Source organism: Ursus americanus, chromosome 6 (genome assembly GCF_024610735.1).
Source record: "Ursus americanus isolate L20-20 chromosome 6, mUrsAme1.1.p, whole genome shotgun sequence".
In the NCBI taxonomy this organism is placed as follows: Eukaryota; Metazoa; Chordata; class Mammalia; order Carnivora; family Ursidae; genus Ursus; species Ursus americanus.
Window position 1 is genome coordinate 63,134,719 of NC_142132.1, and position 14,932 is coordinate 63,149,650.

The window sequence follows — 14,932 nt, forward strand, 5'->3', positions numbered from 1 at the left end:
CCAAAGGTAAATAATTTACTGTAATTACCAAAGAGGAGTGGTATTACTTATTTATTAGAACTTTTTTTTTTAAAATGGGTCCTTTGTGAAAAATGACCTCAGGGCCCCAAATGAAGGAATTATAGTTTGCTAAAAAATTAAATAAAGTAAGCATCACCACCCACTGTTTGTTAACATTTGCCCTATTCTGAAGGTTAGTCAGTTGGGGTCTCCAAAAGTCAGTAAAATTCGTAAATAAGGCCAGACTAACACCAACACATAATCTTTAGTCAACCCATGTAGAATTGGGGAACTTTCTGAAGTAATGATGTGTTGCTCTTTTGGGGTTAGGACCTTGCTATTGTGGCCTCATTGTTTTCCATTTTGATTTTAGGGCTTTTAAAAAAATCTTTGTAATTCACAGTATGTTTTTAAATTTATGTTTTATTATCAAAGTTAATCAAACAAATAAGCCATGTCATTTTATAAGGCATACTCATTAGGAAAGAAAAAGAATCCCCATATACACCTTCAGCCTCCCATTTCTCCTCTCCAGAGACAACTGCTAAAAGTACCTTTTGATCAATCTTGTTATGTGCTTCTGTGTCTCCAAATAATATGTACATGTGGCTTCCTGTTGGCTTTCGCCCATTTCAGGAATAATTTATTGACTTCCCAAAATGGAAGATGAAGTTTTTATTTTTTGAATACCTCTTCCCTCCCACCATGCACGTTTTCCATGCCCCCCACTTTCCCCAAACAGTTGTGTCTTATTTTGGTTATGCCAATATTCCGTGCTTCTGTTATTACACCCACGTAAATGTTACCACAGATGTGAAGTGTGTTATGATTGCATTTTCTTTTAGGCACAATATTTTGCTTTCCCTAGAGTTTTTTCATTTGCTTGGTCTTCTCAGTGTATCCCTACCCGCTCCCCAAACTCCAACCCAGTTGTGCCAGTCTCCTCTAATGTGTTCACACTCATCAGGTGTTCTATAAATTTCTTCTGTTTAATTCATCTCTCTTTGTGCTTTCCTACTAGTCAAGTTCCTTGCGGGCCCGCTGCATGGATGTCCTCCTGGGTCTTCCTTCACTGTCACCATGAAAATTCCCTATATTCTTACATTAGACCCTGTGTCTTCCTCCTTCTTGGTTTAATCCTTCATTCTGATGGAGTACATCTTCCAGTCGTTTCCTTACAGGGTTCATGAGAAATATATTTTGGGGGGTTTTATATTTCTGAAATATCTTAGTTCTATTTTCACACCTTTTTTTTGTTTTTTGTTTTTATTTTTTATTTTTGGCTGGTTTTAGAATTCTGGGTTAAAATCATTTCCTCACAGAACATTGAAGGAATTGCTCCATTGCCTTGAACTTCAGTTTTTGCTGTTAAAAGTCTGATGGAAGTCTGCCATCTGTGATTGTTTTTCCCTCTCTAAATTCGTAGATTCTTTCTTTGTCTCCAAGTTCTGAAATTTCATGATGATGTGGTAGAGTGGGTTTATATTCATAGTGCTGGTCACTCAAGTAGATCCTTTTACTCTGCAAACTCAGGTCTTCTGCTGTAGGGAAGTTTCTTGAATTATTTCTTTGGTTTCTTCTCCTCTATTTCACTATTTTTGCTTTCTGGAAACTTTTTTTTTTTTTTTTTGAGAAAGGAAATGGATTTGAAATTCCTGAAATGGTCCTCTGCTTTCTTGTGCGTTCTCCTATTTTCTGTATTTGTTACTTTCTATGAGTTTTTTTTTTCCCTCTGGGTTTTTCGTTTGTTTTTAGTGTTTTATTGCTTTATAAGTGTAAGAAGATCTCATCTCTCTCTGGACATCAATGAAAAATTTTAAGCTTTCTTCTTCCTAAAATCCCTCTGTTTCTTGTTCTGTTTGCTTATTTGTTTATTTTATTCCTCATGTTAGATACTTCTCAACTGTGCAGTGACTCTTGGCTGTTTGATCACCACTGAGCTCATTGGAAGCTCTCCGCATGGGGGAGAGCTTGCCATCCATGATTTCTACTTAAGTAAGAAGCCAGGGACATTTTACTGGGAAATTCCAATTCCCAGTGAATCCTAAATCACTGGGAAATCCCGGAGAAGACTTCCCATTTTCTGCCCTGAGGCTCTGTCCCTTTCTGGCTGGAGACCAGCAAAAGAAGGCTGCTCCCTCCTCATGTAGCTTCTGCCTTGCTCTCCTCTTCCCAGAGTCCAGTTACACGTGGGAAAAACTTTCACCGTGTTCCATAGGCCACTTGTACGATTTTCTGTAGTTTCCGTTCTTTTTTTAAAATCCTATCTTTTGTACATTTTTCCGTCTACACTTCCAATTTTCTAACCCTGTTTTCTACTGTGTCTTGTCAAGAACGGACATTGTATTTACAAGTGAACAAATGCCCATTCGATTCTTACATACATTCCAGGGCTCTGTTAAATCATCCACCTTTTAATTTCTTTCATCTGTTTTTTCCCCTCTTTTCTTCAACATACTAATCATAGCTGTTTTGAAGTTCTTATTTGCTTACTTCAAAATGTCGGGTGACCTGGGAGTCTGTTTATAGTATCGGCTTTATTTTGTTTTCGTTCATGTGCTCTGGCCATGCTTGGCAATTTCTCACTGCATGCCGGACATGACATATGAAAAGTCGTAGGCACGACACACCCGACGATGATGTAATTCTCCACAGAGGGTGCACCCTGCCTCTGCTAGACAAATAGAGTGGTGGCTGATTATTTCAATCCAGTCGAGGTTTTGCTGCAATGAGGCAAAACCATTCGCAGCCGTGGTAAACTCAGACCACCTCAGGTTTGTCCCTGGCCTTTGTGAGGATCCTTATGTGGGAATCTTGTGTGATCCCCTCCCCTGACGAGGCCCAAACTCAAGCTTTTCTTCAGGAAACTGCCAAGAAGCAACACTGCCTTCTGGAGATTTTCTGGTTAGGTTTTTGGCTTCCTGTTCTGCACAGCCCCAGAATTCAGCAAATGTTCTTCACAGAAATCTGTAGCACGCTTAAGGCCGCCCAAATCTCCACCGAAACTCCCTTGGTTTTTCTATTCCCCAGTGGTGGCCCCTGTCGGTAAAAAGCCCCAATTCTGTGTGCATTGAGAATCAGCAAAGGCACCCAAGTTAAAAATGGCAACAAAAAGTCCACTCAGCTCTTCCAGATCTTCGCCTCCCCAGAGTGCAGCTCCCCAGCTCCTCCTTTGCCCCAGCTGGAGCCCATTTCCATAGTTACCTGGTGTGGCCGCAGCAGGCTTCTACTAGCTACTGTGCCCCACTTGGAAAAACAAAAGTCACCAGGATTGATGATTTTTTCAGACGTGGGAAAGAATTTTCTAATTGTAAGATGAATTCGGAGATGTGTTCAAGCATTAAAATCATGGTTAGCATTTCCACATCGAATGTACCTTTTGCTGATAGAACATCGTTCATTGGTGATTTGGAAACTATTGCTTTACTAATTTATGCAAATCTTTATCCTGTTGACACATGTTTCTTATCCAGAACTAATATATCACATTTGTTAATATCGCCACTGAGCTCATTACGGAGGTGCACATTAAGTTTCCAAAATACTAATTTTTGTTTGAAAACTCAAATTATCATTAGCAACTAATGCCATCAGTTACTTTCCTTGAACGGACAGACTTACATTGTTCGTTTTCAAGAAAATAATGTCAAAACCCAGGTCACAGTAATCATAGTTTCGTGTCAGTTGTATACTGTGTTTCGTGGAAAAGTCACTTTTCAGGTTACATCTCAAATGCCTTTCTTCAAGCCGACGATCGTACTTTAGTAATCAGCAGGCGTGCTTTATGTCTACTTCCCATCGGAAATCTGTGATATTCCTTTTGCCATGGCAGTTATTCAAGATGCTTTCTTAAAAGTTTGAAATAGTACAACATATCAGTAAACTTTGGTTCCTATCTCGAAACTTCAATGTGGACCGTTAGGGGAGGAAGTACAAATTGTTTGACTGTCTGGACTTACAGAGACACACAGGTGTATTTTGTGGCTACAGAGAAACTGTCTGGTGTGGGTCGTTGATGCTGTATGTCCTTTTATTTTGCAGCATCTAACATTCACAAGAGAATTTGACTCAGATTCTCTAAGACATTATAGCTGGGCTGCAGATACCTTGGACAACGTCAATCTTGTCTCAAGTCCTGTTCATTCTGGGTAAGTAATCTTAAGGTCACTTGCCTTTATCCTATTAAACGAACATTACATTTATTATTTGGAGCTATAAATTCATATCGACAGGCTTCATGTGTATAAAATATTGGTCTTCTGAAGATTTCATTAGTTGAGTATGTGTGATCTATGTTAGTGAGTCATTAGTTAATTCTTTTTCTGAGCAAAATGGTATATCTGTTTTCTGTTGAAGAAAGCACAGTGTTGGAAAGGAAAAGAATTAAAGTATTGGTGCATAAAAAATTCTTGCCTGTTCTGGTACTATTCCCAGTTCTTTAATTTCTCTTTTCAATTAAAAAATAAATAAATCCGGTCATTTTCCTTAATTTTACTTTATTTAAATGAAGTTTTATTTCTGAGTACCTGATTTTCCTTTCTAATGAAAAATTAAATATGTGGGTATATCTGTTCATTTACCTTGCTGTCTGCTTTTGTGCTTTGCTTTGAGCCTCAAATCTTCAGATCAAGTTTGGTACCTTCTGCATTCCTGAAATAAAATTAGGATTAAATTGTATTAAATTATAATTAGAAGAGAAATTAATTTTTAAATGGAAAGAAAAGAATTCACTTTTAAAAAGTGAATGTACCAATGTGTGTACCCCAGGGGTGCAGTGGTAAAAACCACATGGGACAGGCTCCTTCCTATTTTCCCACTGGTCGGCAGAATCTGGGGTAGGCAGTGGGAGGTGACCTGCTCCAACTGCTGAACTGATAATCAGCATATATTTAGATATGGGATTCTTCAGCTGTAGGAAATTAAAACATGGGCTCAATGAATCCACACAAATGGAATGGAAATAATTAAGATGATGAAAACATCCAGGTGTTTTCACCTCTGAAACTGGCATTTAAGCCATAAATTAGTTGTGATCCAGGACAAGGGTGGATTAGTTTGCAATTAAATAAATTAACAATAAGTAACCTTTCTGAAATGCTATATGTATTACATGAAGTATTTTCTGCTGCTTGTAATTAAAATAAATCATAATAGCTAATGTTTACCTTTGTATGTGCCTGGCATTGTGTTAAATGTTTTTACATGTATTATCTGACTTAATTTTTATTTGAACCTTGAAGTGATACTGTGAGATAGGTTTTATTCGTTACCCCCATTTTATAGACGAAAAGTCGGACTCAGTAATGCTGCAGGTTATTTAAAGTAGTCTTACAGAACTGTGGCTTGTCACACAAAGAGTTGCAATATCATTTAAATAGAAATAATTGACATGAAAGGGCTTTATAAACTATACATGGTGGTCTTTGACTCATTAACATTGCATTTCTTTTACTCAGAAAAATCTTTAGTTATAGTAATATTAATTTTTAATTGCTTAAATATTTACTCCACTGATGTTAGATGTTCGTGGGTCTAATGTTGAGAAAGCAAAAAAAAAAAAAAATCAGTTGAGAAGGAAAATATAAAATACTTGGGACACACTCAGCAAGCAGCATGCTCAGGATTTTTTGTACCAAGCTTAGTGAATCGTTGCCATGTCACAAAGACCTAGAACCAGCATCTTGTATTCTCTACGTAGGAAAGAAAAGTCCTAGGGTCTAATTTAGTTAACTCATGTGCTTTGCTTCAAATGGTAGTTTGAGCTTCACATGAGAAGTTGAGGGGGCAGAGAATAATAAAATCAGAAGTAACCTTTCCCATACGCTGGAGACAATGAAATATTGGAATACACAAATTCTCTCTCCTTCCTCTTGAATTTATTGAAGGCAGTAGGCTTGTGCAGGAGAGCAAAGGTAATGGCAGTTAGCGTGGGCTAATTTGAAAAGGAAACTATCGACTTGATACTCACTTGGACACGATTCACTAATGCCAGGGCTGTGGTGGAGCCTCTGTAGCCACTTAAGGCGAATATTGTTCCAGGTTGTCCCACAAGTGCCAAATGCCTTGGTTTCACGTTCTGATGGTTTTTATTTTTCCTTTGCTTGTCATTGACATTTTCTGTTGCCTGCTTCTAATTATCTTACATTAATTTTTCCCATTTGCTTTCTAAATTATTTTGCAGCTATTCTTCTCCACTTCCTCAGTATGATTCAAGGTGATAACTGTGTCCTTTATGTGAACCATCCTTTTTTGTATTTTTAATTTATGTGAAGTTTTCCCACAGTTAGATGTGTCAATGTCTGTAGTGTATCAGCATTCGTCATCCCACTGTTCTTAAAACTAGAAACATTCATGTGTTAGTTTTAGATCATCCGTAGAATTCCTGCTTTAGTTTACATATTAATAAAATACAACAAATATGATTAAACATCACCTTTTGATTTGTTCCTAATAAGTTATATTGCATGAAATTTGATTTTGCACAGAATATGTAAGGAATGAGTTTGGAAAACAAATCACTGTATTTCATGATGTGACTGAGTAATAGGACCCTATCCTGCTTAACATGTGTTCTCACCTTTCCTCAGTCTACTGGCTCTATAGAATTGAAAACCTTAGAATAAATAATTGCTAATGAATACCAGCTGGGCACTGGGTGCTATGCGGAACCCAGAGAAAGAGCTTCTTCTAATTTGTCGTTAAAATCTTCTAAGGCCTGTTTTTTCCATTTGGTTGTGATATTCTTTGTAGTTTGGGTATTTTTATATTGACGTGGATAACCTTCTTATACGACCTTCAGGCTGCTCAGCTACAAGTGTTTTTTTATATATATCCTTCTCACATAGATATATTTTCAGTATTAGTAACCTCGTCTGTCCCAGGCAGTTTCCTAAGCGCCCTTAACACAGTAGTTTTTGCTCAATGGATCACTCAGTAAACATTTATTATGTGCTTACTGTGTTTGGGACTGTGCTCAGCTCTGCAGGTCAAGCAGTGAACAAGACAGGCCTGATCTGAATTAACATCTATATTGTTGAGATCAGCTGCTTATTGCCAGGGCAAACATTGCCCTCCCAGTGTAAACATTCTAGTGTTTATTTGTGCTAATACAACCAAATTTTCAAGCCCAGAGTTTATCTTTGTTTTTTCGAAGTTTTATTTAAGTGATCTCTACACCCAACGTGGGGCTCAAACTCATGACCCCGAGATCGAAAGTCGGATGCCTCACCAGCTGAGCCAGCCAGGTGGCCCCCAGAGCTTATCTTGGATCATTTTTAATCCATTCTGTTGCTGTTATTCCCCATCACGAGTTGATCTTCACTACTGAATGCTGGGAAGGATCAGGTTTTGTCCTAGGCTTCTTTATAAGGTTGCCCTATTGTCTGCATTACTGAGTAAAGGTAGCTGTTAAGTATGTGTCTATCTAAGACAATGTGGGCTCACCAGGGCAGTTTCAAGGGAGCCTTGTCATCGTGTAGCACTGGAGGCAATGTGTGTGGATACTTGCACAAGTGAACCAGTATCTTTGTCTCTGACTTGGGAGGTGCTGTGTTCTGTTTTGGTTTTGAGGGGGTCAGTCTCTTCCCCTCTTACTTTGAATAGTACCCTGGTTCCAGCCTCTCAAAGTAGGTCTAATGTTACCAAAAAACATAATCCAGAGGAAAATGGCTAAATCCAAAATAAGCAGAAGGGCGTGAAGCTGATTCCACTAACCGATGACCAGAGTTGGTTCCGAACATCTGATTGGCTGAAAAATGAGCCCCATGCTATTTCCTTTCTCCGTGGGGATGGCCCGTCAGTTTGCTTTGTTGAAACAGTTACTCTCCTAAGGCTGAGAAGCATCACTCTTAAGGAAAAGGGCTCCAGCTAGGACCTCCATGCAAAGTCCTAAAATCTGTTTGCAAGATGTTAGGACTGCATTTAAATGAACTATATTTAGTAGAAGATTTTGATGGATGGGATTATTCCCTCCCCCCGATACTACAGGTATTCAGATAATTTTCTAATTATCAACATTTGGTGCTGTTCAAGTAATAAGCATATTTTCACATGTGAACGTGGGAATGCAAAGGGACGTATGTTCTTCTGTCCGACTTGCACTCTTCTATACGTCAGGCTCATTGGTGTACGTGCACCAGAGCACTTTATAATACCAAAGATTCGAGGAGGATGCTGCGTGAGCTTGTGATAGGAATCAGGAATTGCAATATGCTATAACCCAGATAAGATACTATTAATTTCTTTACATTTTCACATCTACATGCCGACAAATAATTTTTCTTCATTAGCTTTAATAGAAAGGCCAATGACAGAATTATAGTATATAATTTAGAGACATTTTCTGAAAGTCTAAGTATTCAGTTTTGTATGGCTATACAGATATTCAAGCGTAGGTTATTTTAAACAGTTTTAAGGCCAAATTTAAACTGAAAAGATTAAATCCCTCTCCATCAAAATTGCCTGAGCAAAATTAGTCACCTGCTTTTATTCTTATATTCTGCTTTGTGGTAGTAAAAATTAGAGTGTTCGGTCTGATTAAGTATATATTTATTTTATGAGCTGTACATGTTAAGACATACCGTGGAGTTTCATCTGACTTGTCAGGGAGAGAGGTTTCATAGTCAGCCTCTGGCTAAAAGCATTTATAGTTAAAATGACACTTGAATATAGCTTAAGTCATCCTTAGAGACCACATAGTTCGTGTTTTTACACGCATGATGGTCCTGCAAGAGCCAGTCTTTATTCCAGCTTTGAAACATTCACTCTTCCTCAACGTGAGCGTCTAAGTCGTTGGCTTCCGTTAGGAGGCCAGCGTCCCCCCGAAAATAAGTTGTCGCGTCCCACTTTTTGCCCAGTTCACAAGTCGAATGCATGTTTGATGTGACTCCACTGTATTTACTTCTGATTTATTTTTAAAGAGAGGAAATGAGAGCTACCTTGTCTGTCGTTTCAAACCTTAACATTTAATCGCAGAACCTCCTGTGAAGATCGTGTTCTTCTCGCCTTGATTTGGCCTCCGGTCTCTCCTCACAGGTTTCTCGTTAGCTTCATGGTGGACGCGCGAGGCGGCTCCATGAGAGGCAGCCGGCACCACGGCATGAGAATCATCATCCCTCCGCGCAAGTGTACGGCCCCCACGCGCATCACCTGCCGCTTGGTAAAGAGACATAAACTGGCCAACCCACCCCCCATGGTGGAAGGAGAGGGATTAGCCAGTAGGCTGGTAGAAATGGGTCCTGCAGGGGCACAATTTTTAGGGTAAGTTATTTTCTCAATTTTTACCTTGGCCCTTGTATGATATATTTGGTTTCCTTTGCCCTTTTTAACTCAAGTAGCTAACTATTAAAACTACTTAGTTGGACCGTTTTGATCGAGCACACCTTTCGTGTAGCGTCAAAGGTCACAAAGCTGTGTAATTCTCTGAAAAGCTAGTAGGCTGATAACTTCCTTAACTCAGTTTGCCGGTCAAAGCTTTTACTAACCCAGAAGCATGTTCTCTGCTCAGTGAGTGCACGGAACCCCAGCGGCCCCCGTGGAAGTCAAGGCACCATTCTTAGGGAAAACTAGAGATGCCGGAACTGTCTCGCCACGTTGAATAAATGGCTCCTATGGGTACCTGTCTTGTTTAAAGATAATTTTTAGGGAAAGAATCCATGGTGATAGGGGCCTTTGAGAAAAGGAAACATGAATTCATTTTCTGAGGTGGCACTTGGGTGCAAAGCAGGCAGGCTCTGTCGTGACGGACAGTTTGTTCACAATTTCCCCTTCTCGTTTCTCTTCCTGCTGCATGGATGCTATTCAGTAAACTGCATCTTCCTACCAATCCTCCCCCTGTAAATGAGGGCGAGAGCTTGGTTAGCCGAATCCTGCAGCTTGGGCCTCAAGGAACAAAATTTATTGGGTAGGATCTTTATAGACAAGATACAGAATGTCTACAATTCTTTTTTCCATTTTCAATTTTTTTCTGTCACCCCCATGGTCGTCTTCTTGTCTTAATTTTATTTTTATCTTTTCAGTTTTTAATGCTTTCAGTTGATGTGTGTCACTGAAAGACACAGAAATCATAGTGGCTTGACTTAACTGTAGCCCCGTTACCTACCCTGCTTCGCCAGCATGTGGAATTCACTGCAAGCCTTCTGCTTCATAACTTTGTGCTTCTGTGAACCTTTCTTTAATTTGAAGTGTTTCAACTGGTTCTGATAGTGTTTAAGACAGACTGACGATCTAATTTTAACCCAGCGTAAGAGAAGGTATTTGCAGGCTTTGAATCAACATTTGCTGTAAATGATACATACGTGTGTGAATATATATATGTGTACATATATATATATATATGTACGTGTCTGGAGTTACAGTTTTTTAAAAGTACATACTTATACATACTAAGTCATCTTTACGGGCTTTGAGAGACAGAAGTCCTCAAGAAGTAAACTGAATTTGATAAATGTTGGGAATAGAAGATACTAAAAGAAAGCCAACTAGGCAGCAGATAGCATATTCTTCTAAAGTTATTAAATTGTCTCGTTTTGTTTTGTTTAAGCTGAAATGTGTTGGTATTTGTTGTTTGTTTGCTTGTCTGTCCGATTGGTGGATTTGCCTTGGCAGTCTGCATGAAGAGACCTGTTATGAAAAGTATGCTTGGCTTTCACCTTGGTCAAAGGCCCTGGTTCATACCTTCTCTCCAGTATTGTTGAATGTCCTACACAAAGCCACATTCCTTAAATATTTACAGAGACAGTATCTGATACATTAACCTGCAAAGATTGTATCTAGTTCTCAAAAAAAAAAAATTAATGACAAATCATATGTGGTTAAAACCACGGTAAATATCTTAACTCTTGAAATTATTGACACTCTTAGCAATACTTGATTTTGTTTCTACCTATCAAAAAATAAAGGCACTATACAAATTTTTAGATCCTTAATTTGAATTAATTATAATTATTTTTCCAAAAGAAAAATTGTATTTATCATCCCATTTTAAGTGAATGCTTTTGTAATAAATGAAATGCTCCTTTGTACTGATGCCATTGGGTCATTACAATGACTCTCCCTTTTTATGTTCTTACCTATTTAAACCCGTGTCTCCAATTATCACATGTACATAAACACATGGATGAAGAGGTGAGGTTACATACAACCTCTGTAGGAGAATAATGATACTGTCTACTTAAATGTCATAAAATAAAGCTGCACAATCCAACTACATAAACTGTGTGTGATTGTGGTCTGCTTACTTCCATCCATCTTTTTTAGCATTTATCCTATTTTAAAAGTTAACAAAATTATTCCTGCGTTCGATTGGCTGTCTTCAATTTGCAGCCATCCTTTCACATTCTTTGGCAAAAGGACACTGTCAAAAATTAATGTATCACTGTATTACGATTTCAAACCAACAAGTGCTTTTTCAGAAGTGTATGTCTTCCTGTGCAGGTTCTATGACAGTTAGGACATTAAGTTGCCCACTACCATTTCACAAATTAAAACTCAGACAAAATGCCTTGACTGTACAGGCCATAAAATTCACAGAAAGTCACTGTTGGAGGGAGTGAACTGTTATGTCCATCGTTTCCTTGCTCAGGGACAAACACCTGTGATCTTTCAAAATAGGAAATCTACAGAATTTCTTTTTCAAAGAAATGACTGTGTCCTTTTAAATCATTAGCTTTTTTGTATAATATAATATAGCTATCGTGTTTTTAAAAATGGACCAACTTTCTTACGGTCTGTTTTCCTAACTTCCAATTCCTTGATTCAAAACTCCTGTTTATATGTGCGGAATATTTTCCCCTTATTGAATCAAAATGCCTCACAGGCAGTAGGCCCTTACGAATTGTTCGTGAATGAATGAATGATGGCATGTTTTCAGGCTTCTAACATGATTTAATTAGCAAATGATTCTGCAGCTTTGAAGTCATTCCCAACCTTAGTGGCACCTCTGATTTTCAAATGAATACTGTTAATGAAACTGTTGTGGAAAGTATGATACTATAAACGTATTTCATTTGATAGCAAAATAATGTGGATTTTTTTTCCAGCCCTGTCATAGTGGAAATCCCTCACTTTGGGTCTATGCGAGGAAAAGAGAGAGAACTCATTGTTCTTCGAAGTGAAAATGGTGAGACGTGGAAGGAGCATCAGTTTGACAGTAAAAATGAAGATTTAACCGAACTGCTTAATGGCATGGACGAAGGTAATTATGACGACTCCTTGTCCTTGTAAATGTCCGCAGGTCAAAACCAAAGGCCTGGCCGTGCCGAACTTCACGCGGCTCGAACGTCCCATGTTTGTATTCTGAGCTGGGTGTCCAGGTCCCCGGCGTTCATTGATGCTTTCGGAATCTCAGGCAGGAACTTCCTTTTAATCCGACAGACTTTTTTTCTCGCAATACTAATGTACAAATATTACAGTGGTGACTCTTTCAGTCTTTAATCAAATATGTTCATCTTTCCAAAACCCAAGAGAGTCTTCTAAGTGCAAGATGTGTAAGGAAGGGGGTGAATAATAACGGAAGGTATGCAAAGCATGCAGGGCATTTTTAAGGAAATACGTTCACATTTTATTTTTGGAATTATTATTTCCGGATCCTTCCCTGTATCTCTGTTTTGTCCCCGATTATTTCAGCATTCTTCATGAATTTTTATTTCCTATTGGGCAGTAATCACGGGGGAAAAAAAATAAGTTGCAGGCTAGTTATTGGAGTCTGTGTCGTGTTCTGTGACCTGGTAAGGCCACGTGGCTGAGCATGTCACTCTGATAGGGAGCATGTCACTCCCTCGGCTGTCTGAGCCTCAGAACCAAGCAGGTTTTCTGACTAGACATCGGGAATAGACTTGCTTCGAGACTAGCTACTTGATGCAGGGGTTTCCTTTAAAAAGGTTAAAAAAAATCAGAGACCAAGTTCACCCCAGAATGAGTCTTTCTACTGACTTCCTAATCACTACAAATTCAGCAGTTGTTCTAAAGAACAGCTTTACTGGAGATATAATTCACATACCATAAAATTCACTGGCTTTTGGAATGCATCCAGCATAGTCTCCTGGTTTCCCAGGGAGGACAAAGGAGCTGGACCGACTCGGGTGTTGGAGGGATGACCGTCGGCAAGTTCTTTGGTCCCTGTGAGCCTCTTTTATTTCTGTAAAACGGCCATCACCTTCCTTACTCCAGAGGGTTGTGACTGGGAAAAAATAATTCTGCGAAGCACTTGTGAAATACAGCCTTTGACACACAGTAAGCCCTCCATAAATATCAGCTGTTGTCACTATTCATTCTAGAGAAAAAAGTTGTCCCGCCAAAGGTTCTGGATGAGACACAGTTAATCGCAGCCAACCAAGAATTTAAAGATGTTTTTACAGCAGGGTAGAAGGAAACTAATAATTGTTGAGTTCGTGAGGCAGTGATAAATTCCTTTCTGTAGTAGGATTTAAAACAAAAGTATAGTACTGTAAAGTAGGTAGTTTTAATCACGCCGTATAGATGAGGGAACTGAAGTTCAGACCAGTCAAGTCGCTTACTAAGGTTACCCAAACTGAGCAGCAGTGCAGGTGTTGAAATCTTGTTCTAACTTGTTTTCAAAGACTTAACCATATCCCACTGATTTTAGAAATGTGTGTCCCGTGGAGAAGAAAATAAACTTAAAGAGGAAAATTCCTACAAACCTCTAGATTTAAGGTCTAGAAGAATAGTCATCTTAAATGAGGATCATTAAGTGTTTATATATGATATTGATATTTATATCCTATACCGTCTATAACTTCAAATGATTTCTAATAGGAACATGCAGTGGTAATTAAGAGTTCTAATTTTTATTACCTTAACTTATTTTAAAGCATGAAATGTAGTCATTCTCTTCTAAGGAAATTGATAAGAAGACACAATTGAAAGTTTTACAAAGAATACATCCTAAGGGAATGACTTGAGTTAGCATTTTGAAAATAGTACAAGACTACAGATGATTCAGGATTTTAAAATGGAGAGAAGAGAAATGGGTTTTCCAGAAAGTATAGTTATTTTGATTCAAGGAAAGTAAAGTATATAAATATTTTCATGTTTCTAGTATTTCTTTTTTGTTTTGAGATTTTACTTTATTTATGTAAGAGAGAGAGAGAGAGGGAGAGAGAGAACATGAGCAGGGGTAGCAGCAGAGGGAGAGAGATAGAGAGAATCTCAAGCAGACGCCTCCTGAGTGTGGAGCCCGATGCACGGCTCGATCCCACAACCCTGAGACCATGCCCTGAGCTGAAATCAAGAGTTGGTGGCTCAACCAACCGAGCCACCCAGGTGCCCCCATGTTTCTAGTGTGTCTTAAATGCCAACATAGTAGATGACTAGTTATTGAAATGTAACCTCTCCTACACAAGGATTTTCTTTTCTTTTTTCTCTTCTCTTCTCTTCTCTTCTCTTCTCTTCTCTCTCTTTTCTTTTTAATGGATAGTTACCTTAATACTGTAACTTCCTGAGGGCAGGGTACGTGTCTGAATCACCTTTGAAGCTCCAGTGTCAGACGCAGCACTGATTTAGGCTTTTGCCCATTGCTGGTGAGGGGCAGGAAGAGGCACCTCCTTAAAATTATGTCGCTCTCTGGAGGAAAAGTTCTATTTCCTTTATTCCAAACATCATTAATGTTAATCTCCAGGAGAAAAAATTTAAAGAGGAGCATTTACTTTGAGGAAAGTTCTGAGAAATAACAATATTCTTGGAAAAATACTGAACATTCTAAAACAGTGCTGTCCAATAGAAGTCTATACGATGATGGAAATACTCTATATGCATATGCTGTCCAACAGTAATCACCAGACACGTGCTTTTGGAGTACTTGAAATGTGACTAGTGCAGCCGAGGAGGGTAATTTGTCATTCCGTTTCCGTAATTTCAGATAGCCACACACGGCCACTTGCTACTTCATCAGACACTGTAGTTCTAGCAAAAACAC

General features: G+C 38.7%; 1 protein-coding gene across 7 annotated transcripts in view; it reads left to right on the top strand.

Annotated features, from left to right (window-relative positions):
- Positions 1 to 14,932, top strand: part of ANK3 (ankyrin 3) — a 349,011-nt gene that overhangs the window by 266,438 nt on the left and 67,641 nt on the right. For 6 of the 7 annotated variants that reach the window (XM_087863094.1, XM_087863096.1, XM_087863091.1 and 3 more), the window contains 3 exons: positions 4,042 to 4,148; positions 9,034 to 9,258; positions 12,039 to 12,193. In XM_087863094.1, the coding sequence (XP_087719220.1) occupies positions 4,042 to 4,148; positions 9,034 to 9,258; positions 12,039 to 12,193 (487 nt within the window). Of the gene's footprint in view, positions 1 to 4,041; positions 4,149 to 9,033; positions 9,259 to 9,802; positions 9,902 to 12,038; positions 12,194 to 14,932 lie in introns of all 7 variants that reach the window. The other variant, XM_087863095.1, reaches the window with a different exon arrangement.